General features: G+C 39.0%; 2 protein-coding genes across 2 annotated transcripts in view; one reads left to right on the top strand and one right to left on the bottom strand.

The window, feature by feature from the left end:
• Positions 1-682: 682 nt before the first annotated feature.
• On the bottom strand, positions 683-20,143 carry LOC111657949 (cullin-5-like). Its single transcript, XM_087175155.1, has 17 exons — positions 20,088-20,143; positions 17,746-17,855; positions 16,007-16,106; positions 15,305-15,481; positions 14,497-14,638; positions 14,103-14,248; positions 13,564-13,644; positions 13,197-13,290; positions 12,787-12,983; positions 12,167-12,388; positions 11,885-12,016; positions 11,006-11,129; positions 10,302-10,477; positions 8,286-8,447; positions 7,755-7,873; positions 7,239-7,362; positions 683-5,995 (listed from the first exon to the last, which is right to left on the bottom strand). The coding sequence occupies exons 1-17, from the start codon at positions 20,109-20,111 to the stop codon at positions 5,801-5,803; spliced, it is 2,325 nt and encodes a 774-aa protein (XP_087031281.1). The 5' UTR covers positions 20,112-20,143; the 3' UTR covers positions 683-5,800.
• A 2,946-nt stretch (positions 20,144-23,089) lies between these two features.
• LOC111657962 (queuine/queuosine transporter SLC35F2-like) overlaps positions 23,090-26,164 on the top strand; it is an 8,904-nt gene continuing 5,829 nt past the window's right edge. The window contains exons 1-3 of the mRNA XM_023410322.2: positions 23,090-23,228; positions 24,415-24,590; positions 25,638-25,765. Of these exons, the coding sequence (XP_023266090.1) occupies positions 23,119-23,228; positions 24,415-24,590; positions 25,638-25,765 (414 nt within the window). The 5' untranslated portion in view covers positions 23,090-23,118. The remainder of the gene's footprint in view (positions 23,229-24,414; positions 24,591-25,637; positions 25,766-26,164) is intronic.

Raw genomic sequence — 26,164 nt, 5'->3', positions numbered from 1 at the left:
AAAACCACGAAAGAAAAACGGCTAAATAAAACTGCCCTTGCCCCCCACCGGATCAACGAAGGTGAAACTTTCTTTCTTTCTTTTTCTTTTTTTTTGTTTTAAAGGAATAATCTGGTGATTTTTATTCTGCTTTTTGCTTTACCACAGCCAATAACAACTTTGCAGTCTCTTGTCTTCTATATATGTATAAGACTCAATACGTATTTGCTTGGTGTGCCTAATAAACTGACAACTGGGTGTTTAAATTGTCATTTCTATGTTTTGTTATTGATATGGTTTCAAACCCACCAGAATTCATGTATTTCTTGTATTAATGTGATAATTATCGCACTCCTTTTAAGACTGATATAATTGTGTTTATTTAATTTGACTCCAACATGCAAACATCCCATTGTGTTCATTCTGAATTCAGTGTGGCATGATCTTTCTCATGTTGTTAAGCCCTTGCATCTTTTATCAGCTCACAATCATACTTCAAAATCATCACTTCTGGTTATTCATGGAACCTATTTTTTTACTGTAAGGTAAATGCATTCTTATATTTTTGATATACTTACAAAGTCTCATTAAAACAAAGCACAAATTCAAAATCCACCCACACCCAAGTTAGTTGTCTGCATTTTCTTTCAGTGACAATAGTGACTTGTCTGGAAATGAAGCACAATAAGGAAACAGAAATCTCTGTCTTTACAGTTGACTTTTATTTTGCCAGGAAATAAATTATTCAACTTTAAAAAATACTTGAAACAAGCAAAACAATACAGCACACAAAAGTAGTTGAACCACTCTCATCTTTCCCCACTCCAACAACACAAGGTTTAATGTCTTTACTTGATGTAGTGGCAAACATTCAGCTGGTTTAGGCTGTGACTGATTGTGTTTAGTTCAAGTTTTGTTATCACACAAGGCTACAGGTAAATTTGCCCCACCCCCACGCCATGCAGGTCGGGCTGATGGGTGAGTTCAGGGTTTCACATGTGAAAACCAAAGTAACCATGGCCTGCTCCACAGGCTAAAATCCACTTCCAGGTCCTTTAACCTCATATGAAGTTAGGCCAGACGTCTGTGACCAGGAAAACATTTCTGGAAAATGCTATGAAAACAATTCAGTTTCACCAGCTAATACTGATTATTTATTGGATTAAATATAACACATTCAACGACTTAACATGGTTTAAAATACAGAATGGCTAATAAAAAAAAGGGCGGTAAAATAAGACCAGTACCTGTATTTTAAAAAATGTTTCCATGGATGGAAGAAACACCTTTATATGCTTTAAAACATAAAAGATATTTTTTTGTATGATACTCTGTTCAGTGTTAATAGTGTGTTTCATACAGTTTGATAAAGAAGACACTGATACTTGTTGTGTTGTTGCACAGATGTCTATGAATATGAATATTCAATATGATGACCAGATAAATAAAAACAGTGACTCATTAGATTAATAAATACCTGAAAAAACTGCACCCGGAGCTCAGTCACATACACTCAGTGTGCACTTTATTAGGTACACCAGATGCCAGTTTTTGCCAGAGATATGTTAATTCAATTATATGTTTTAGCATCGAGGTCTTAGTGATGGTGTTATACTGGACTGCGTTACCTCGAGAGGTGTTTCTAATATTCTGTCTCCCTCATTTGTGTACATAGGGAGGTCAGAGATGAATTAGAAATACCTTTAAATGTAATGGACCATAACCATAACCTCAGTAATAAAGATGTTATTTCATTTACACATTTCTGAAAATGTCAAGAAAATGTATGAGTTCTGTGAAGACAGATGTTGTGGCAGGACTGTTCTGTACTGAGTGCAAGTCTCTATATATGTTGTCAGACACATCCCAGTTTTCTATAAATTGTTAAAATGCAAAAGTTAAAAGGTGCTTGAGGGCAAATGACATTTTTTTGAACCAGATCTGAGAAACTGTTGTTGTAAATGTTGAATAAGAATCAGAGCTTTTGAAAATGATGTTCAGAAATAACTTTCACTCTGTGTGAACCTGTGAAAAACCTCTGCAGGAGAAGTTTAACAATCTAACAAGTCTACAGCCATGCTAACGGTTCAGTGAAGCTGCACTGAGGCACAGTGGTGCTTTGAGTTGAACGCTAATATCAGCATGCCAACAGGTTCACAGTGACAATGCTAACATGCTGATGTTTAGCAGATATAATGTTTAACATGTTTACCATGTGAGCTTAGTGTGTTAGCATGGTAATTAGCAGTAAACACAAAGTACAGCTGAGGCAGATGGAAGTGTGATTAGTTTTGTATCTGGTGCTGGACAAATTCAAACCTAATAAAGGTGCTAGATGAAAAGGCCGGAGGTCCACAGCTTTTATAATGTATTCCTTGGGAACCATGACACATTTAAGGGCGATACATCAAGAAGTTGTTTTTGTACTTTTACATTGTTTTTCCTACAGATTATTTCTACAGATTTACAAAGCTGAATTTCTCATCCAGAGGTTTTTCACACGTTCACATGGGGTGATGCACAACCACAGGTTTTGAAATGATTTCTGACGCACATATCACACGTTTCTGTGATTGTTAGAGCTTGCTGACACCGAGCCCATCTGGTATCACAGCACACAAGATAAACCTTGAAGCATCTGGAAATGACATCTGTCCCAAGCCAAACGTTTATACTGAATCACAAGAGAAATAAAAAAGACAGAAAATTCAGTCGTTAAGGGAGAAATCCACTCCGAAATATTTTTGTGTTATTTCATTACTCCCCTTGTGTTCCCAGTTTACCTCAACTTTCCAGATCTAACTTGAGTAATAAACAACATTTCCCAGAATGCCTTTTGCTTTCATTCTGCTGTTTTCAATCATATGTGGATGTAAGGATGTAGAAATATAAATATAGATAGTTGGCCATCCAACTGGTGACCACTGGGTAGACTGGATTTGTGTTTTGTTGTTTGTATTCTGGAGAGTTTTCTGTAGGAATCGGTCTCTGTGCCTCTTGTATGACAGACTACTCCCGGTATGGTTGTTCGAACTCCTCACCCTACGATAGAGGAGGCAAATAGAAACAACAGAAACAGGCCCAGGAACATAAGACACATCCTCAGCAGCAGGTTCTGTCAGAGGCACAAGGTCCTCATTGGCTAAAACAAACACACATGGATGAGATAGTATTTTGTAAAAGAAGATTGTTTTAGCATTTGTTTTAATTTGTTGGCAAACACTTAATGAGTGGAGCTCACTGTGTCAAAGCTGGTAAATAAGTAGCTGATCACTGAACGAAACAATGAAGTACTGACACTCAGAATGTTCTGATTTAGTTTTAGGGACTCGTCTCACTGTCCTCCAGTGTCGTAAAAAAACAACAGGGAATCATCTGCAAAACACTAACTGAGCCAGGTCTGTGCATAGAGAATGAAACTGCATAATGTGATTGACAGGGGAGCTTGTTTCGTCTCAGGTGCGACAAACATTTCCAAAGAAAGGCTTCATCGAATTCAGAAAAGAATTGAGAACAAGACAACTCTCTTGGCTCTCTCTCTCCTTCTTTGCAGTTAAGTAAAATGTCAATCTGATTATCATCAACACCCTGGTCTTGTATTTCACAGAAGGTGAAAAGCTATTTCAGCATTTTAAGTGGAAAGTGAATTATATTTGGCTAAAGATTCTTTTCTGTGATTAAAGTGAAGCTGAAGGTTTGCAGTAAGTGACTACTGTCGATCTCAGTACTGTGTCAGCGCTGTGAACGTACACAAAGAAAACATCTTTTGAAAGCAAACAAGAACATTTCAACTGACAAACAGAGTAACATTCTTCATAAATATATAATAAATATAAAAAATTCAACCCCACACATTCACTGTTGTCTTTCTTCCTCCTCACTGCTCTCAGGATTTGATGTTTCAGTTTGACAGGAAATCCAAAATCAGAGCAGAACAACATTCGCTCACAAAGTGACGTCACCAAGTTAAACCGCAGTAGTACTTTTAGGACTGAGGGTTGCAGAATCATGATTTTATGATTTTTAAATGATTGCAGTGTTTTCGACATGCACTCCTCAAGAAGAGCTCTTCTCTGTGATCTCAGTGTAACTAGTTATATTGTTTTGACTCAGCAGCTGTTTTTCCTTTCTATTTCACTGTGCTAACGTTTCTGCAGCTCACCCACTGTGACAGGACAGAAAATGTCCAGGAGTCGCTGCGGGAATTATTCTGTAATACCTCAAATATATTAAAGGTCTAAGCAGCATAAAAAATGCAGCGACATAACGACACAGAAACAGAGTGTGAAACCAGCACTATGCTAATGTCGGTGTGACTATTATAGTTGCTTTAACACTTTCAAATATCCTTTCAAGAACAAGTCAGTCCTTGGAGGTCACACACAAACACCACTTGTCAACTCCCTGTAACTGCCTCTGGAAAAAAAAAAGAATCAACTTATTTCAACACTGGAAGTTTATCTGTGGAGAACTGAAAGTCAAACGCTGTGAGAAACACTTCATTTAATCTTAAATAAGATTAAAAATAAATTATTTGACCTTTTGCAACCTGCAGCAAACTATCAGGACGGTGATTTGTCACATGATTACATTTTCCACGCTGTGCTCCACCTGAAGGATTTCTACTAACCTATATATCATATTTAACTTTGTTAAATATCAACAGCTCAGACACTGTTCTGTGTGGTTCCCTCTAATCTTGTTTATGTTTAACAGCATTTTCCTGTAACTGCACTGTGCAAAGAATGAAACGCTTAGTGGACTGATGAGGTAAAAACTCAGAGATGGGGTTTTTTTGTTTCTATTTTACTGCTGCACTATATAAATAAATTAAAAACAAAAATCAAGCACCTGGTCATAATTTTAGTCATGTCTCTCCTTGATGCACTGAGTTCAGGTTTTTACTCACTAAAATAGTTTGCAGTATGATAACTGTCCCACAAGACACATACTTGTTTATCTGCTGATGAACTCCACCTGAAACACGAAGGGTAAAGAGAAGACTAAACATCTGGATTTAAATGGCAGCTGGTCTTAAATTCCCAAGATTTTCAGACAAAATGTGACAGACCCTCTACTGAACAAAATTTAAAAAAAAAAAATCATAGAGCAGCATGCGGTTGAAAGTGCACACACATACACACATTTAAAAGACCAGATACACACCATGCATTCAAACCCCAAACATACACACAAACACACGATTTGGCAAAATACTCCTCGGTAGTTTGAACTAGTCTCTCCATCCAAGTCGGCTCCTCCTCAATGGCAGCTTCCACTCACAGCTTTTTGCATTCCCTGTTCAAAAATTAGACTTGAGTAGAATAGGAGGGATGCAAAATGGCTGCCGCTGAGATGACAGCTGCAGCATCACGTGAAAGCGAAGGATTGATATTAGCTTGTTACATCTGTCCCCCTTCCCCTCCTCCTATTCTGCAGTCTGTTGCTGATGAAAGTAAGGCAGGAAGTATTTCATTTAATTATCTCACTATTTTTCCTCTGAGCTGCCGGCAGACGCTGCACACTGCTGCCCCTCTCCTCTGATCTCACACTCGAGAGCAGCAGAGACAAAGGCAGCCCTGATGACTCAACGCTATGCCTTGAAATGACACTCCGATCACACACTTGCGCCTCACAAACACAAAGAAAAATCCACACTTCTGTTGAAAAGACTATTCCTTGTCCTTCAACACGATCCCTACTTATCATCACCCCTCTCCTTTTCTTCAAACACGTCCTCGCTCCTCTCGCAGGTTCTCAAAGCGCTGGTCGCAGGCCAGGAGTTAAAAACAGAGCAAGAAAGCACACCCTCAGTCCCTGCTTAGGCCATGTAGATGAAGGTGTTGATGTCTGCCTCGTCCCTCTTTATGTACTTGTGTTCGATGAGCCACTCGATCTGTTCCTTAATCATTTTCTTCTGCGGCAGAAACATATTCTTCAGGATCTCCACCAGCTCCGTCTGCAGCTGGGCGTTGCTGATCCTCTTCCTCATCTTCATGATTTGGATGATGGCCTCCTGAGTGGGAAAAAGAGCAAATGTTACAAATTTACCTTTACAAGCTGCACTTAAACTAAGAAAAAGCTGGAAAAGACGAAATGATGTGAAGGGTGATGCGCCGCGGATAATCTGACATCTTCTAATCTTGATTGCTGTGCCACAGAAAGAGTTCGAGAGAATAGAATACAAAAACAGAACAGAGATGCCTGGGCAGACGAATTGGGCGTTACAGTGTCAGAGGAACTGTGAGATGCAGATGAATTCAATATAAAGTCTTACACACACTGCACTACTCTAAAACTTTAAGATTTTTGAATCTGAATGTGTGATGTGTGTGAATGTGTGACAGATGTGGCACTGCTTAAGGATCACTATCACACTTATTCTGGCACCATCCATTACTAAGTAATTTCTTGTGTAACATATTTAATTGGCTTTCCAAACAATATGGAACTAACATTCAGCCAGATTGTGTCATAGCACCATATGGTTGTTCTGATAGGAGGAGGACCTTTCCATCAACAGCAGGCTTTTAAAGCAGGCATGGCTGCAACAAAAAAAATTATATTATCAAACTGGAAATGTCCATCGCCTCCATGTTTCAAGAGGTGGCTCAACAAGATGCTTTCTGTTGCTAAGATGGAGGATTAGATGGAAGGCACAAGAGTTTTTCCAGAAGGTGTGGAAGCCATTTTTGACAATGCTCTATGAGACACTCTATGAGCTTTGCTGCTATGTTGTATCTCTACTCTGTGTAAGCTCTGTCTTGTTGTGTATACTGTATGGATGTTCGGTCAACTGTCCATTTCGTTTTGTCTTTTTTTTGTTTGTTTGTTTGTTTTCTTTTTTTGTTCTGTTTTGCACCCTAGTTTTGTTTTTTTGTGATTCTCCTGGCGGACGGTCACAGTCTCCTATCGTGATTGCTTGCTCTTGGGAGTTCTGCTGAAGAATCCATTCTCTCTTGTCATTTTGTAGTATTGTGCGTCTATTGTGTTTAGTGTATGTGTGATTGTTCTAATGTAAGAAAATCATAAATAAAATAATCAACAACAAAAAAAAGAAAAAAGACCAAATCCACAATCTTTAACTTTAGCAGCAAAGATACAAGTGGTCGAAGACACAGTAGTGTGATGGGGGGATAAAAAGTAAAAAAAAAAATCAATTCAACATGAAAAGCAAAATTTAACTTGAGACATGAGCTACAAGTTGTTCTCTCCCTCTCATGTCTAGTTAAAATCCATTACATTTTGTATTTTCATACCTGAGTTCTGAGTATTCTGAGCTGAACAATTCCTTCGTTCTCCTCCTCTCTCATTCGCTCTGTGGTCAACTGTAGCCGACCAATTAGATTGATCTTTCCCCGCTTCTGCACTTTGGAATTTTTGCTGAGAAAATAACAGACACGAAGACACAGATGATCAATATCCATAATATCATAGGTTTAACAATCATTTCTAATGGGATGTGTTTACAACACACATAGTTGTGGTGTGGAGCAGACCTGAAAGTGCTTGTTAACTTATTTGGGAGTAAGAAGATACATATTTAGTACATATTTACAATTTTAAATTTAATTACGCCGCATTAAATATTAGGGGATTTAATTAATAATGACACCATTTGCATTCTCATCCCTGAATAAAATCATGGGTCAATGGGAACTTAAAACCACCACATTTTTGGGAACAAATAGTCATTTGCAATGTATTAAAAAAAAAAAAACAATGAGAGAGGAAGTATATAATATTTTTCTTATTTGTACAAACACCAAACATACATGAGGGAGAACTCCTGGTTGACGTAGAAGAGTGTGCTGTCTGTGAAGTCTTTGGGTGAGTTAACTGGAGGGTCGTAAGACAACACCTGTCTCTTCAGCTTGGGGAAGGCAACCAGAGACTGCAAAGAGAGACAGAGAACAGATGCTAACAACCATGTGTGCAGTCAGCTGGTGTTACGATAATCCAAAAATCACCATTCACACTGTCTCGGACTCTGTTGAACATATTCTGATAGTAATGTTGTTTAATTACCACTGTTTTCAAAATTGTGTTACTATGAGAAGAAATTATGCACAAAAATAATACAACATAACACACTCCTGTTGTTGTTTTTGTAGACAAGGTTTTGATCCTGTTTTTTCTGGTTAGAAATGTCAGTGAGCGCAGATATAGATGTAGATTAATGACATGGATATTTGATGGCTGGCTGTGCGGCTGGTAAAGAATGTGTTTAACCTCAGTAAATGTTGTAATCCTGTGTACTTGTGATGTGATGATGGATTGAAAGTAAAATGTTTCCTTGGACTGACCCAGAGTGTGCGGCGTAGCTCTGCGTCAGGCAGCTCTGTTGCCAGCTTGAGGTTCTCAAAGCTGATTCTCTCTCTGGGTCTCTGGTTCCAGGCGAACAACACGGCGAGCTGGAAGGTTGTCACCTCCAGGTCGTACTGACCCACCTCATTCTTAAAGGTGATCTGAGCAGAGGGAGGAGAAACAGAGGAGCCAGCGACAGGACACAGAAAAAGTGAGAAGGGCAGAGTGTTTGTTTACAAGAATGACGGTAACACAGTCAGTTTGGTTCGGTAGCATGACAACCGCTGAAAAGAATACATCAGAGAAAATACTCTAAAATACTCCTCCCATTCTCTTTCCTCATTTTATGAAGTTCAGCCTCTCTGTAACACTGTCAGTACACTTCATCAGAACAGCTTTAGGATGGTTGGACAGCTTTGGAAAGAATTGGAAAGGAGCAGGTCCCTGTTTGGGTTTATCTTGTACATGTATTTGCGCCCTTGTGTGCATGATACAGTTGGTACCGTTGGAGCCAACAAACATAAGGAAGAAGAAGACTGCTACCAAGCAAACATCTAAACAATGTAAATGATGATGATTTCTATTCGACACTTCAATTCTTTTTACACCAAAATTAGTGCGTATAAAAGCCTTTCTATTCGGACTGAGAGAACAGACACAGAACTCTAGGGAGCAACATCATCACATGCACTAACAGAGCGCACGCACGCACACACACACACACACACACACACACACACACACACAGATAAGTGTCTGAGCCTTTGTGTGAGACGCTAAGTGATTGTTAGTGATTGTGTGCTTTTAAAACAAAAAGCTGTAGCCACAGTGTTTCTGGTGCTGGACAGGTGACAGTTGTGTTTACAGTGTCTGTGCTCTGAAAGACGTCATAGCAGGAAAAGGAAAATTAGCGGGTTCGCCCAGGTGTTGTTTTTACATCACTGCTGATCGGAGCCAGAGCTGATAAACACCTGCAACTACTGCAGAGTCATTTGACCCAGGTGTGAATGCTGATTGTTCCCTTTCACACTGCAGACAAAAGCCTGATGCATTTGATGACATTGCTCCCTGCAGTTGTGTGTCCTCTCAATCTGAACAGAAAGGCAAACTCAGTGTGAAGGGAGTCAATCGCCTGTTTACGCATACACAGTAATCCTGGTGTGAAAGGGGCTTTAAATTGTAAATATTTGGCATTTTTAAGTTATTATCTATAAGATTTTTATTATTTCAGACACCATTTTTGATAAAGTGTATGTCCTGCATTTTTCTGCAATAGTCATTCAATGTATTTACATTCAGTAAGTACCTATCTCTGTCGTAGGTTTCATTGTTACTAGGAAAGTCAGCCATACCTGCATGGGATTCAACTACCATCACATACACAAGGGTTTCATTCAAATGATGTATGCATGTACTTCACTATTACTAATAACTTTAACTGTATCTCACTGACAGATGCCTTCCTGTTTCCTGATCATTCTCTACAGTCATGTCAGAGCTGCATAAGTTAATGCTAATGCACACCAAACATTTCCTACTGCTGCTGCATCACATGAAAAGCATTCAACATACAAGCCTTTCCTTTACTGTGAAGCAGTCCCAGGAGATAGGCTGCGTTTGTCATCTATAAAACTGTCTGCAAATTTTAGTTGACAAAACCATTTTTAATTTTTGCATGGGAAGAATGAAATAAGTAGAAACGGCCACAGTGAGCCGTTAGATAAAGAGCTGCAGGTGACAGGCTGCACACCTCCATCTCATTATCAAGGTCAATAAAAAATAGAGGAGAGAGGGAAAAGTGGAGGGCAGGATGAATACGAGGAAGATAAAGTTGAGGGAGAAGAGAGCGAGGAGAGGCTGCAGGAACAAAAGATACTTTTATCTCAGTAATTTCCAAAACCAATTTCATTTTCCAGGAGTGTAAAAAATGACATTTTATCTCTGTGAGGTTCTGACTGTTGGTTCTTCATGGCAGCAGGAACCCTGCACCATCTACTATCTACGAATCTACTCACAATGCCGTTAGACATGAGGTGATGCCAGTGGAGTTTGCGGCCACTGTGATTCCTTTTGTAAAAGTCTTCCACCTCAGGGATCAGGTCCTCCAGCTCCGTGGGCAGCGAGACAAACACCTTCTCACTGCTGCGTGACCAAGCTCCGGCATTCAGGATCTTAATGTTCACACTGTCCGCTGCGGGAAAAAAGAGAAGAGTGCGGCTTTAAAATATATTCTTCCATCCAGAGAATCATTTGTGTTTGGGCAGCAAAATAACCCAAATATTAGAGACATTTAATCTCTGCAATAATGTGTGCACTTTAACTGATGTGTTAAACTGATGAAAAAAGAGACAGAGAGAGAAGGAAAGGAGAGAAAAAAAGTTCATAAATGGGCTGCATATATATTTATGTATATACATATCACTTTTATCCAAAGTGCTTTACAATTTGGCTTCGTTCTCATTCACACACACACTTTCACAACAGTGGCAGTGAGCTACCATGCAAGACACTGGCCGGGAATGATGGAAGCAAAAACTGATGGAAAGGAAAACATAACTACAAAAGTGGTAATTTTGTAATTTTCAACAGATTTGTGTCAAAGTGGTTCACACTGTTTTATCTAAAGTGATTCTGTTTCTAAGAAACTAAATGTCAGCTTGTGTGTGTGTGTGTGTGTGTGTGTGTGTGTGTGTGTGTGTGTGTGTGTGTGTGTGTGTACCTGGCAGTGCCAGCTTGTTGTGTTTGTGCATCTCTTTGAAGACCTGATTGAGGTCCTCTGACACCTTGATGTCCTGAAACATCCTGGCCAGCTTGTTCACATAATCAGCAGGCATTCCTACTTCCTAAACAAACACACACACACACACACACACACACACACACACACACACACACACACACACACACAGGACAACAAAGCAGAGGAGAGATTAATTCACAGTATAGGTATAGGTTATAAACCCCGCTCCTCCATGTTAGTGTCAGATGATCATGGTCATTTTAGGTAGTTCTTATGAGGCTGATGTTTGTTCAAGAGTTAATTTTTCTGATTTCTGTTTGGTTTTAATGAATTATTTTATTGTATAAAACGGGAGTGTAACATCATGATATGACAGCTGTCATGATTCACTCGAGTGGGACCTAGACGCCACGGCTCCACCCCCTGATCACTAATGCGCATCCTCTGGCTCCAAATGATGCCACCCCTGCAAGATATCCATATCTGGGATATTTTGACTACAATTTTGGACAGCGGGAGGAAGTGGAGACGCATTGTCCATCTTTACATACAGTCAGTGGAGCAAAGACACAAACCAGGCCAGTGGAGAAACAGCATGAGATAGATTCAGCTAAAGTTCCTGTACAACAGCTTTTTTGAAGACAAAATCCAACACTGATGCATTTTTTTCAAGTTTGTTTTGTTGTTAAATAGAAAAACTTTTGTTGGTTTTATAGAAAGATGTGCTTATATTCCCCAAAGATACGTATGATGATAGTACTGGCATTGAGTATGTGGTATATGTGGAACAGCTCTTGAACTATGAATTTATTCTCTGTCCAAGTGTCTGACAACAGATTTAAGAAAAGTGTAACTCACTCTCAGCCACTCAACCATGTTCTCTTCAATCTCACTGTCTGCTGAAATGTCCAGAATCAGGCGGCGGGTCAGGTGAGCTTTGTGGTAACGCATGAACACATCTTTATTCTGGACATACTTCAACACCAAGAGCTGCAAGCAGACACCATAAAAGAAGAGATCAGTGTGAGAACAGAGGACAAAAGGGAAGGTAAAAGGCAACGCTTAATAATAATAATAATAATAATAATAATAATAATAGCCCTGTTTAATTAAAGCCAGGCTGACAAGACAGAGACTCACCACTTCTTTGAGTTTTAGCTCAATTTCCTCTGAGGTGAGTTTCTTGCTGAGAGGAGTTTTCCTTAGCAGCATATCACAGTAGTTTGCCAGCAGCTCTGGACACTTTGACTCCGGCTGAGTCTTCATACCCACACTTGTTGAATGGGGAGACACACACACATACACACACATGCACACGCACACGCACACATACACACACACACACACACACACACACACACACACACACACACACACACACACAGACACATTAAAACTATTGTACATGTTGTGAAAGTTGCCATTCAATATTAAGTGTTAACTCAATACTGATGTCACACACTAAATCTAGGGTTCCTGCTCTAAACACATCTACTGTACAAAAGGTGTTTCAACTAAGGTAAACTGAGTTCTGGGATCACTTTTTAAAGATATTGTCACATTTTAACCTCCGATCATTCTTTTGGCACCAAGCAAGTCAAATGTTAGAATTCTGATTATAAACAACTATAAAGGCATTATCTGGTCTTGTTTGTAATGGCATTATTATTTTTAAAAAAAAACTGAACACTCATAGTGCTGGCATCCATGAGGCCGGTATTCATGAATGAATTAATCAAATTAAAAGGATGGGTTTAATCATGACCACGTGTAAACTGAACATGAGATTGAGGAGATGTGTAATAAGTGTGTGTTTGTGCACATACAGTAGTGATAGTCTCGGCAGCAGCCACCATGTCTGCTAGTCCAGCACTGATGATATGTTCTTCCAGGTCTTTCAGCATCGGCTCGATCCCGTTTGGAACCTTGTCCATCAGTGAAAACATCAGGTGCAGCTCTGCTCCAGGGAGAAGACAACACACAGGACAGGAAGAGGATTGGCTAAAACCCAAATGTCATGCACCTCCAGTTACAGGTGAGTAACTGAAGTCCAGCAGGTAGAGGACTGTCTAAATCCACAATTGATCAAGCCTCAAGCTGAGTTTCTGCAAACTTCCACAGAGGTTCCACCAGACTCATGATGATTTGACCACAGCGCAGCGTTACTCACTGTCTGTCTCGTTGCGTTTGATCATCCCTGGACATTCGGCTAAGATGGTCTCTTTGAACGACGTCACCAGAGCATTCACACAACATTCCATAAGCTGCGAAGACACACAATAAAACAAAGGCTCACTGTGAGAGAAACTAATTTAAAGCTTAATAAATTTATTTTTGGACCAACTGTGGTCAAAAGTTAGACTTAATTTAGTAAATGTCAGGCTCTTTAACGCTGTTCAACCTTGTACTGAACATAATGTGACAAGATGACCTGAAAATGCTGAGAAATAAATAATAATTATTATTAGTTATTATTAATTATTAGAAATAAATAAATTAGTAGTATCAATACTTCAGATCCTGTCAAAGACACTTACTGCTTGAACAGAGTTACATTCACGACGTGTCTCTAGATATCTAAGTGCTCTCTTCTCCTCTTCTCTCAGCTTAGCGTCTGCCTGCAGGGAAACACACATCAACACAAAACACAGATACTAAGAATCAAGGTTACACAAACACTGAATAAACCAACAATTAAATCTCTCTCATGCACACACACGGCCAAGGTAGTAACTTTGGGTATTACTGTCCAAAAAGTTCAGCTATAACAGGGTGAAAGTCACGTTTGTCATTTGGAATATTTTGGTGCATCAGAATAATGGCGTGTAAAAGTGTTGTAAAACATTTGAAAACTATAACAGGTATAAAAAACATTATGTTCTGCAAAAACACAAAATATGCCACTTTGCATGTTTCCATTAACTATTCACCCAGCTGTGAATATAATCAGTTAACACTACAAGTTACATCAAAATGCTGGCTTACGGAGAGTATTTGTTCTTTTCCACACTGAAAAGTAACCATATCCTTCATGCCAACACTTCTACTTGCAATACTCAATATTAATGTGGCATACATATTTCATGTAGTTCTGGACGCCGTTCTGTTGCAGGTAGGACGGTGCCTGTGTTCTGTAAAACCTCTCTGTGGAGTCCAGGTAGGCTTTCTCAAAGTTATCCCTGTATATTTGCAGCTTGTCCTCTGGGTTGGAACACAGGTTCACTAGTGTGAGAGAAGGGCAGAGAGCGGAACAAAAAGTGGTAATTAACTAGTGCTTTTTCTTAATGAGTGCATTCAGTAACAACATCCCATCCTATATATTCACAGTAGACGTAAGGGTTTATTTAAATGGACAGATTTGAAATCACTATCGTATCTCTACTTCTGCCCATATCAATTGGTTCTGCAGAATAATGTCCATCTCTGTGTTTCTGTGCCCGGGCCATGTGTTTCATTTCTGTCCGTCTTACCGTACGACTCTCGTACTCCTATAACCAGCTGGGAGTCGAAGGCCTCCCCCAGCCTCTCAGCATGTACCAGCTTCATGGCACTGTCCTGCAGGCGACTCTTAATGTTGGAGAAGATCGACTCGTTCCACGTGTCCAGCATCAGCTGCAAAAATAAAGTGTTAAATAGTTAGTTATATAGTTAAATAGTTACCCTCCATTTCCTGCCATCCAAGAATAGTCACGTTTACTTTATTTATGAAGTGCTTTTAATGAAACTTCTTCCATCTGCCTGTTGACTCATTCTCTCTCCCACAACTTCCTCCTCCACAGCACTTTACCTGGAATCATTTTTCTGAGCGAGATTCTTCGCAAGGATCAAATATCACATGATTAATACTTTCATACTATTCTCTTACAGGAGGAGTTTTTGACTAACTGACCCTTGGTTACTCACTGCAGCCCACTTGTAACACTGATCATTTAGGAATATGTTTTCCTCCCTCTGAGCCACTTCTCACATCCTCTCCTTTATTTCCTTTTCCTTTCTTCTTAATGTTGCATATGATTTCATGTCATCCCGACTTGATGCTTTCTTTTTCTTTTTTATTCATCTATTCCCATCCTGCTCCTCTCAACTATTAAGCAAAATGTCACCGTCGTCCACACTGACGTTCTACCTGCCCCTGTTGTTCTCCGTATCCACCTCTCCATCTTGCTGCTTCCTCTTCTGTCATCTCATCATCTCATTCCTCCTCCTTTTATTTTTGTGCTTGTTGTCGAATGAGATCTTGACCCCTCAAACTGGGGTTTTCCCACCTCACCCCCTCACCTTACGTACGATGCTGTCCTCCATGTTTGTTTTCTTGTTGCTGCCCTGTTTGCCCATCAGTGTGATCTCAAGCTGACAGAATGGTTTGGGCAGGATGTCGCACTGGGTGAAAAACTTCCTCCACTCTACAATGTAAGCTTTTAGCAGTGCCGTGTCGTCCTGGTGGCTCAGCACCCGCTGCCATGGCAACATATGCAAGCAAAAGTTAGAGGTGATACAGGTCAACTAATAAAAACTTATGAAGCACCCTGATCCTTTGTTCCCTGTAACAATTATCCTACTTCTTTATCACTTTCCAGAGGAGATGTGGTAATGAAAGGCAGCATCTACACAAGGGACCATTTAAACAGTAACTTGAACGGGGACAAAACATTTATTCAAACAGCTCCTCTCAGAAATCAAGCTTTGTTGCAGCATGGTGTAGCTCACAGTTGTCAGGCCACGTCATCACCTTTCATACACAATGTCAGTTCAAGGTGTTTCATATCAGCATAAAGCAACTTGATAAAATCATTTTAAAACATTGTTGTTGTGACTTTATGGCATAAAAGTGACCAGGGTGCTTATACAGACATGAGACCAACATGTTAAACTGCCATCATATTAACATAAAGGTGTGCATGTCTAAAAAGGGATTACTAAACAAACACACAAATAAGAACAAAAGAACATCAAATTAAACCACCTAAACGCATAACTTACAGCCTGTGCTTGTTTGATGAAGTCTAGGATGTCCTCTTTGAGGGCTTGGTGGATTTTGGCTGGTCCTTTATCATCCCATAGACACACAGCATGGACATCTCTGGCAGAAAGAAGGAAATGGTACCTCACTGAAGTTCATTTAAGTTAATTATTAATGTCTAAAACAGCATATCTTACATTCATTCAACTTTACAGTACATGTGACTTTCACTAAGGTGATGGTGAAGCCATTCATGCAGAATGCTGCCACTGAAAACAGCAAGCTTTAAGCGGGTCCTGGTACTTCCTGATATAATTTTAAATAAGCTTATGTTGCCATGCAACAAATACAATTCAGTACTTTCTCTGATATCTCTTGGAAACAAAACTTAATTCAAGCAAAGTCTCAGGAGGTTTAAAATAGTTTCAAAACATCAATGTCACATTCTTATGGATATTCAAGGCACTGACGGGAACAGCATGTGATTAAAAGCAGGAAGAAAAGCAACGTCAGTGTCAGGACAAGGTTTTAATTTCAACCCGACATTGTGGTCACTGAGAAAATACTGCAAACACTGTCAGACTGAGCTGTTCCCTTGTGTAACTTAGCTTGTGGAATAACACACTAGCACTGCCAGCTGCTGCCTAGCAGAGACTGCAGAGCATACCGAACTGAATCCTGCCATAACCTTTCATTTTCACTGGTTTTGTCCCACCATGTGTGGCTCCTCCAAACTCTGCACCTCAATTTCTGGGACACTCTCATGGACTTTTTCTCTCAAATTGAGACGCTGTGCTGCAAGTTTCAAATCCTCTCATATTATATAGTTACTATCCCTTCAAATGTGACCCGTATTTCATGGGCTCTTTGGGAGAAGATGATAAATTGTAATAAAGCTCCCCATGTTCCTGTTCCCCAAAGTCATCCTTCTTCTTTTTCAAGACCAAAATCACAAACTTCCTCTCCTTGACCATTTTTCCTGTCCCCATAATCCCTTTTGACATTTAAGGATCAGATAAATCAAATCAGTTGTATTTATACAGCCCAGTATCACAAGCCACAATTTTGCCTCAAAGGGCTTTAAAATCAGCAGAGCATATGACACCGTCTATATTCTTAGACCCTCTATTCAGATGAGAGAATGCAACCCTTCAAAAAAAACTAACTCTACTAAAACTAACTTCTAAAACAATTTAAAAACAATTGGACAGCTTGAAGGTTGTTGTAACTGTTGTATAGCAACAACAATAATACCATAATCCTCTTCACACCTGGTTAACTCAGAAAAAGCACCTTACAATAACAGCTAAATAAAAAAGGCACCATCATTGTAATTTGTAGTTTTTGCCTTCAAATCAAATCAAATCCAATCCAATCATATTCTTCATGGTTTTAAACCACAGCACAACATCCTATTTCGTAGGCAAACACATCACACATGGAAGTAAATGACTATCCTTAAAGTCCATAAATTACCTCATCATGATGTGGAAGTTAAGCTATGGAAACATTTTCATCAGGCATACCTACAAATACATGCAGGGATTATGTAAAGTACAACACATGTTGGTAAAAACTAAACCCATCTATTGCATGTGTATGCTGCTGAAATGCACCTAAACAGTCTGCTGTGATTTGTGAGTGGACAGCTGTGCCATTCTATGTTCAAAGTAAGGCATCTGTATTCAGGATCTGCTGCTACATTGGACCACTGTCTTAAATAAAGCAGAGAAGGGACAGAGCAGAGAGTATCTCTTACGAGAACAAGTCGAACCACTGTTGCTTGGTGACGGCCTCCTGTCTGAGCAGCTTGAGAACGATGGGTCGCATCAAATCCCACTTGTCCTCAAACTGCAGGGACCCCTTGTTCTGGAGGAGAGATATGGGATGGGTGGATCAAGAGGAAGAGAAGGAAGGATAAAAACAGCAATGAGAGGGAAAGTGTTGGGAGAGAGAAAGTGAGAGAAGACAGACAGAGAGTTAAGAATGGAGATAGACCAAAGGCTGGGATAAAATGGGATAATTAGATTTTCAAATGTCACTGCCATAGAATAGCTTTTTATAGCTTTAAAGAATTCTATCTCAGCTAAAGCAAGTTTTTAATTACGTAATGCACCTCACATGAGATTTATTATGTATCTTGTAGATGTACTCTATGTCAAAATCTGGTGTTAAGACAAAATGGTTTTGAGTGGTTTTAGTTCATATTTGTGGCTACTTTGTTGTAGCCATTGTTCTGTCCATACATTAGCTATACCACAGGCGAGTCACGGAGCTGAAGCCAGTTGACAAAGACAAACAACAATTCACACCCAGAGTTGCCAATTAACCTAAGCTGCGTAACTATGGATTGTGGGAGGAAGCCAGAGCAACCGGAGAAAACCCAAGTAGGCACAGGAAGAATCTCGTAACAGAAAGGCTGGCAAGTTTGAGTTCTCTGAACCCAGAACCATCTTACTGTGAGGCATCAGTGCTAACCACCACACCACCATGTCAAGTTATTAACACAAAGAAAACTATGGTTTGGTATGGTCGAAATATTCCATCATAAAAGTACTGTAAGACTGCAACCAATCATTATTTTAATTACCAATACATCTGACCGTTACTTACGTTAATCTATTGATTGGTCAGTTTGTAAAATGTATGAACACAGTCAACAGTTTGCTGTTATAGGAAGCTATGGAGCAAATATTCACATTTGAGAAGCTGGTATCAGTGATTTTTTTTTGCATTTTCTCTTCAAAAAAAGAATTATACAATAAAACCATTATCAACATTTTTCCCCAGTTAATTTTCTCTCAAACTACTAATCAATTGACCAACTAATCATTCCACCTCTTGAGTTCTGGTTAGTTTCTGGGTGCCAGGGAAAACAGTGAAACTACCATGTACAGTGGGAGTCAGAAGGGGCCCTATAACACATTTTTGGGCCCTAGGCTTCTAAGGTTAATCTAAACATGCTTGGCATCTTACTGTGTACATTTAGAGAATTATGGTCCACACAACACTGGTTTGTAATAATGGAGGTGAAGCATCGGTGCGATTGAATTGGATCAATGACCGATTATTGAATTCGGCATCTAGTTCAACAAAATAAAATAACACATCTGCTACTATCTTATGATGCTTGACCTGAGATCCATCAGCTGGACAGATCCATCTCCATAGTGTCCATACTGCCCACATGAAGGCTTGTTTTGTCTATTAATGCTAGTGTCAAAAGAATCACACACACAAAAAGGTCCCATCACATGAACACTCCTCTCAGTGCAGCAGTATTTGCACCTCTGCTGCTGTTGTGTGCAGGTATCACCTTTTAGCTCGGAGAATTCACATCATGCACATTTGTTATTAACCATTAAAAACTGCCTTGTATTTAAACATACCACTTCTTGTGGTGCCCCTAATATTTACCCTGACATTAGCCGAAGCTAAGTGAAGTACCGGAGTGTCAGGAGGGGGGCGGGCCGCCCGTGAAGCCACCTCTCCTCTCACCTGTGATGCTACCTGACCACTTTGGACACAGAGAACTTATGAACAAGTGAAGCTTCCCGGGGCCTGGTGGACACGGGCTGTGTATTTATCACTTCGAGGAGAGGTTAGCAGGTTTGCAACAGTTCGCCTAATAAAGGGAGCTTTGCCGGTGTGTTGCTGACGGGTGAAAGGGTGTCCGGTGTCAGAATAAATGCGCCCTTTGAACCGGGTCTCCGGTGTAAGATTTAGGGCTTGAGATGGTGCTTGTTCGGGTGCTTGTTCGGCTGCGGTTCACCGCGGCCGAGGTGGCTGACTGGGGTAACGGCTGTGGTCGGAGTCGGGTTCAGAAGGGGCCGGGTTCGGTTTGAAGACCGGTTGTGGTCAGGGTGGGGGGATAAACCGTTGGGGAAACGGACACCGGAGTTCAACAACGACAGCGGTGACAAGTGTGACTTCAGACGCACCTATTGTGTTTTATTTCATATATTTACACTATGAGAGCGTGTAGATGCATGTGATAGCAGCAAATATATAAATATCCACTAACAGTGAAAATATATGAAAGCGAAGAGTTTAAATCTGCACATAAAGATGAGAAATATGAAATATTCAAGTGCTTCTTACCTTTAACAAATTAGACGTCGCCATGTTTCTTCAACTTATCACCTCGCAGAATCTCGCGAGACAGGTACTACAGCTGGTACGGGATTGGATCATAACAACCTGCACTGACATTTGAGTCAGTGCGTTTACCACTCTGTAACAGTGCTCTCTTACAAGTAAAAGCCCTCCATTGATGAATGTAAGTAACAGTATGTAAGGATAATCGGAAGAATGTACTTGAAATTATAAAAGTAAACTTAATCAATGCAGAAGAATGACTCTTTTCACCGTTATGGGTTGCATTCATAGACTGTGGTTACATTAACACCGCATTAATATGAAAGTATATTGTTTGAAGTGGGGGTGATTTTTAACCATTTTGTATTGGACTGCAATTAATGATTATTTTCATTTTGAATTAATCTCCTTATTTTCTCATTCAAACATTGAATTTTAATTTTAAAATTCTGAAAATAGTGAGAATGTCGTCAGAGTTACCCATGCCGATTTGAAGTTTGAAATTTTGAAGTTTGGATTATTGGTTGCACAAAAAAAGTGCAACCAATAATATAATTAAAATGATTAAAGTAAATGCAACAAATCCTCACATCCTAGAAACTGGTGACATGAAATGTATGTTATTTTTTTAATGAAAAAATATTATTAAAATAGTTTATCTCTATTAATTGTTTTGTCAGTGTTTCAGATCAAGGCTGCTCATATGTGCATAGTGATTCAAGTAGTTAAATTACCTCCTCTGTTTTCCTCTCCTCTCTGAGCTCCAGTGCGAATGAGTCTGTCGGGCCCTAGGATAATATTGGCAGGGGGCCCCTGAAAATCAATGTTGCAAATATTCTAATCTCGTTCTATGATATGTTTCTTTACTGAGCCTCAAAATGTGATTTTCGTTTGAGAAAATGTAAACCTTGTTATGATAATCAATTATCAATTAGTTGTTTCCACCTGTTGGATAGATGTAATTTTGGCCTCAGACAAATTCATTTTTTACTATTTTCTTACATTTTCATCAAGAGAATAGTTAAGCTCTGTTAATTAAAAAAGACTAATAATTGTTAGATTAATCTATAATAAAATAATTCTCAGTTGCACATCTACAAAAATCATATGATTGTTTGAAACCAGTCTGAGGCCAAAATAAAGCTGTAGATAGTTTTTAAAAATTTAAGTCAAAATAAAATGAGGTTTAGTAACTGGCAGCATGAATTACACAGAAAAATCCTTCGTTTATTAGTGTTTAAATCTAAGGTGCAGTGCAGAGAGTTGGACAGATGAGGGCAGCACATACCATTTAATCCAACATGTGTGACTATAGACTGTGTGACAGAGTGGAACTGCAGCTGTACTGAATATAAAGTGTGGATATATTTGTTGATATTAGATATAAGTACTTGGCATCATAAGTAGGCCTTCATGAAAACTATATTACAAGAGCAAGTAAACATATTTTTCACGAGATAGAAGATTGACATAAAACAGCTGCTCTAGTTATTGCTTGATGTGTTATGATCTGCACCTTTTATTTCCTCTCAAACTGCAAATTTTCTAATGTTGTCCTATAAAAATGTTTCTTTACTGAGCTTCAAACTGTGATTTTAGTTTAGTTACATCATAACTTATTTGTTAGTTTACTGAACAGGAACAACACAGATGAAAATATGAATATATTATGAGTAACAGAACAGATGTAAACTGCAGCTTCTGCCTCTGGTTAGGCTTTTAATTTCAGGTTAAAGTTATATGTAACTTTTCCACATTAAAATGTCAAAAAATGACCAGACCTATGTTATATGTTTTTGTCTAGTTGTCTACTTACATTATCCCAAATGTTTCCAGTAATTCTTGCTTAAAGTAAGTCCAGTTGTCTTCATCTTCTCAGACACACTGTCGCCCGGTGGCCATGATGTGTTATTACAGCTCTGTCTAATTAACTGATAGTAATAATAATAATAATAATACAATAATAACCAATTAAGGAATCAATAAGCAAACAAAATAGAATTACATGAAACAAATAAAATAAAACAAGTAAATTTAATTTGAAAATATTAAAATATAAATTCTGAGTCATCTCTTCTGAAACTGCAGTGAAAGTTCACAATTATATCATAAGATCATTAATAAATGAAGAATATTTTGAAAGGGGTCAAAGTATTCAGATGCTTTACTTCATCCCCAGTGTAAAAATACTCCATGACCAGTGAAGGTCCTGTATTTATAATCCTGGTGAAGTAAAAGTCCAGAAGTCTTATCAGCCAAATGTGCAAAGTATCAAAAGTAAAAGTATTGGTTCTATACTAAAATGTTCCCTGTGATTGATATATATTATTATGTATAACATTAATATTGATTCATCAATGTCTAAGTTATATTTTTACTGTTGTAGCTGCTCAAGTCAGTTTTACCTAATTTATATACAGTGTGGTAGTTCAGTCCAGTGGTTCCAGTCCGCGGTGTTGGGCCCCTCCAGAGAGTCTCCAGATAAATCTGAGGGGTCCTGAGATAGGAATGGAAGAGGAAATAAGAAAACACAAAGTTCTACTACACCAATTTATATTCCTTAACAAAAATACAATATTTCTCTTAAGTGTAAAGTTGCATCAAATGGAAATACTCAAGTAAAGTACCAGTACCTGAAAACTATGCTTGAGTTAATTTACTTTGTTTCCACCGTTGCCATTTCCATAAAAAAAAAACTATGATGAAGCACTTTCCCTCCAACATGAGTCGTTATCTCATCAGCAGGTAACAGAAGACGATGAAAACAAAAGGAAGCGCATAGATGACTTCTTTAATCTTTCATCATCAGTTCTTATCTATAAGTACTGCTGGCTGGTTTCAACACATTATGCGCACACACACACACACACACACACACACACACATAAAGAGACAGAGAGGGAGATAGGTGAAAGAGTAATCTTTGCCCTCTCACTCAGTTAATCATTCAGCTGTAGCACCCTGAAGGTCAAGGTGTTAAAAACTTGTAACAGTTACAGCTCAGAGAGGATTCCTCCATCACTGGTAAGACGACATGGCTCCTGAACAGTGCCAGGACACATCCACGGACATGAGCTACGAGAACCAGCGCACTGGACTCATGGCAAGGATCTGGAAATTTAACCCCAAGGAAGTTTTCACCTGGTGAGTGGACAGAGGAGATGAGAGGAGCGCAGGTCTCTGCACAATCAGCAGTCTTATGTTACTGATATTGAAGGCACTATTTGTAAGGGGTTTATAGTCTGTAATTCATGGCTATATTGCTGGTTAATAAAGAATTTTCTAAGACTTCAGTCAATCAGTTATAAGCCATTGTCGAGAACAACTTTTGGGTTGCCAGGTTATGGAAAATCCTCCTTTTCAGCATGACATTTTGTCTTTTTAATTAACTGTTTAATTCATCAGTGAGACGTCTCCAATGGACTGTTTGGTGCTGCAAGACATCTGGACCAAAATGCATTTAAAATCTGATTATTAACATTAATAACTACAGAATTGATGGATTATTGCAGAACTCTATTAACATCTATAGGTGACTTTGCTGTTGACTTACTAACATGAATAACTGCAGACTTGGTAGCTCAGAGGGGTCTCTTTAATGAATTTAGGTGCCGGAAAAGTGTCATGCCAGAGAGTTCAGGCCCCTTCTCGTGTTTTAAGCAGTTCTCCTGAAGAAAATTCCCCCTGCACTTATCTTTAAGACCCAAAGATACTAAATTATACAATATTTTATTTAGAAAAAAGGAAAAGATCCACTTCAGTCCAAAACATTATTACAAACTTGATTCTTACCCAATTAATCACATCACATCCCCTTAAGTTTATCTTGTGTCTCTTTGGAGGGGGCGAACCCTTACGTTGGTAACCACTAAACAACAACATCTACACCTGCACCAGTTACAGCAGGAAAGTTATCCATCGATGATCAGGATTAACAATCTTAGTAATGTCATATATAATAGTATAACAGTCACATGAGGCTATTTTTCTGATGATGAGTACATTGAATGTTACTTATATATAGTATACTACTGCTTATAGTACTATTTTCACACTGTTACAAAATAAGATAGATTGTGTTTAAGAGGTTGTTGTTTTAGCTACCCAGCAAGCTGTTTCCCCTGTTTCCGGTCCATATGCTAAGCTAACATAACCAGGTGCTCGCTGTAGCTTCATAGCTTCATATGTACTGCACAGACATGAATTTTCCAAAATGTCAAACCTCTAAGATCAATAGTCACCACAGATATTTCCTGAAGAATATCTAAAGTGGACGATGTTGAAAAATAAATGTGCCTGGAAGCTTTTTGATAACCCTCTCTTCTCTCAGGCAGCTGGCCAAAACGTTGGCCATGGGTCAGGGCCTGGCTGGGCTCATCTGTGGGACGGCCATTGCCTCCCAGTACCTGGCCACAAACTTCCATGTGAACACACCCATGCTGCAGAGCTTCTTGAACTACACCCTGCTGTGTGTCACCTACACCACCATGCTGATCTGCAGAACAGGTACAGTAACCCCACAGTAACACACTGTAGGAGTAATTGTTGTTTAATGATAGCAGTAGGGTCGACTGGGGACGGTTGTAATCATTACATTTGTCTCAGTCACTCAGAGACTATTTGAACTAGACCAACCAAACTTTTACATATTAAACTGTCTGCTAATGACCCATACCATTTAAAGATCATTACATATGATGTCATTCACGATATTTATTTGAATTCAGATGTTCCAACTGATCCCAGCCCTGGGGACAGTTGCAACCCATTTAAAATACATAAAATTTCAATAATGAACCGTTTGCTTTTTGTCTCAATAAGCATAGTATTCTGACAATATGCATTATTTGACAATAAAATAGTATTATTTATTCATACAATAATTTTATAGTATTATTTATTTACTCAACAGTTGTTGAGTTTTGTGTAGAACATAGAACCTACCTCTAGTCAAAATAGGCATAATTTATTTATTTTATTGCTTATGGTGAACAGAACAGGCAAATATATTATGAGATCATGAGCAGCTGACAAAATAATTCACACAATAACTTGTTTGTATTCTCTTATGCATTAAAATGAGCAATTATTGGTGCTTGGTGCGCTATGGGACAAAAATAGCTGCATATTCTGTCTATTGGGAACTAAAACTGTTGAAACATAGCTACAGTTGTGCAGCAGCATATGTTGAATGTGTCTTCTGTCTTCCTGGTGGGGGGAGGGTCTAACTGAGAATGTTTGATATGAGTGTCATCACTCCAGCATGTTTCTGATTGGAGAAATAAGACTTGTTGTAACCGTCCCCAGCCTCCCCTAAATGGTTCTGTTTGATTATGAGTATTGTGTAATACATGTTATATGCTAAATTTCTGCCTTATATATATACATATATATATATATATATATATATAAACTATAATGAGATATAAACAGGCCTCAGTAAGAGTTGGAGTTGACTGAGTGATTGAGCAGTATCAAACTGTCCTCAGGCTTGGTGTTGAAACAAACTAATGTCAATACTGAAGTTCAGGGGTGCTCCCCTTTAAAACGCAGGGGATGGCAATATTTTACAGATTCTGAAGAACCGATGGTGGAAGTACCTTCTGCTGGGGCTGGTGGATGTGGAAGCCAACTACGCCGTGGTTAAAGCATACCAGTACACCACCATCACCAGTGTACAGGTGAGACTCTGCAAAGGCTCTGTTTGCATTCGTGGACGTCAGGGAACGGGTTGACACACACGTGGTTAAAAGGTCTTAAAATGAAGTCATGAATTACAGCTTCCAGGTTCATGGCACAGAGGAGCGGCTGATCTTTGAGATTCTTTAGGTTGACAGAAACAGGATTGCACGGCTGAGTTTGGTGAAACTGAGGTTGCTGTCAAATAAAACACTGAGATGTCAACACTGCTGAGTGATACGGTGGGAGAACCAAGTTTCTTTAACAGCATCTGCACCACTTAAGAGGATCTCACTTTTTTTGTGGGTTTAATTGTAAAAAAAATAAATAACAGGCAGTTTAAAAGGGAGCGGTAGACCAGCAACTTTCTGTGAGGTAAAATTACTGTTTTTGTCAATGGA

The sequence above is a fragment of the Seriola lalandi genome, unplaced genomic scaffold (genome assembly GCF_002814215.2).
Source record: "Seriola lalandi dorsalis isolate HSWRI2012SDOR001 ecotype SW California unplaced genomic scaffold, Sedor1 jcf7180002054422, whole genome shotgun sequence".
Classification (NCBI taxonomy): domain Eukaryota; kingdom Metazoa; phylum Chordata; class Actinopteri; order Carangiformes; family Carangidae; genus Seriola; species Seriola lalandi.
Note: the sequence above shows the minus strand (reverse complement) of the source record. Positions and strands in the feature narration are given on the sequence as shown.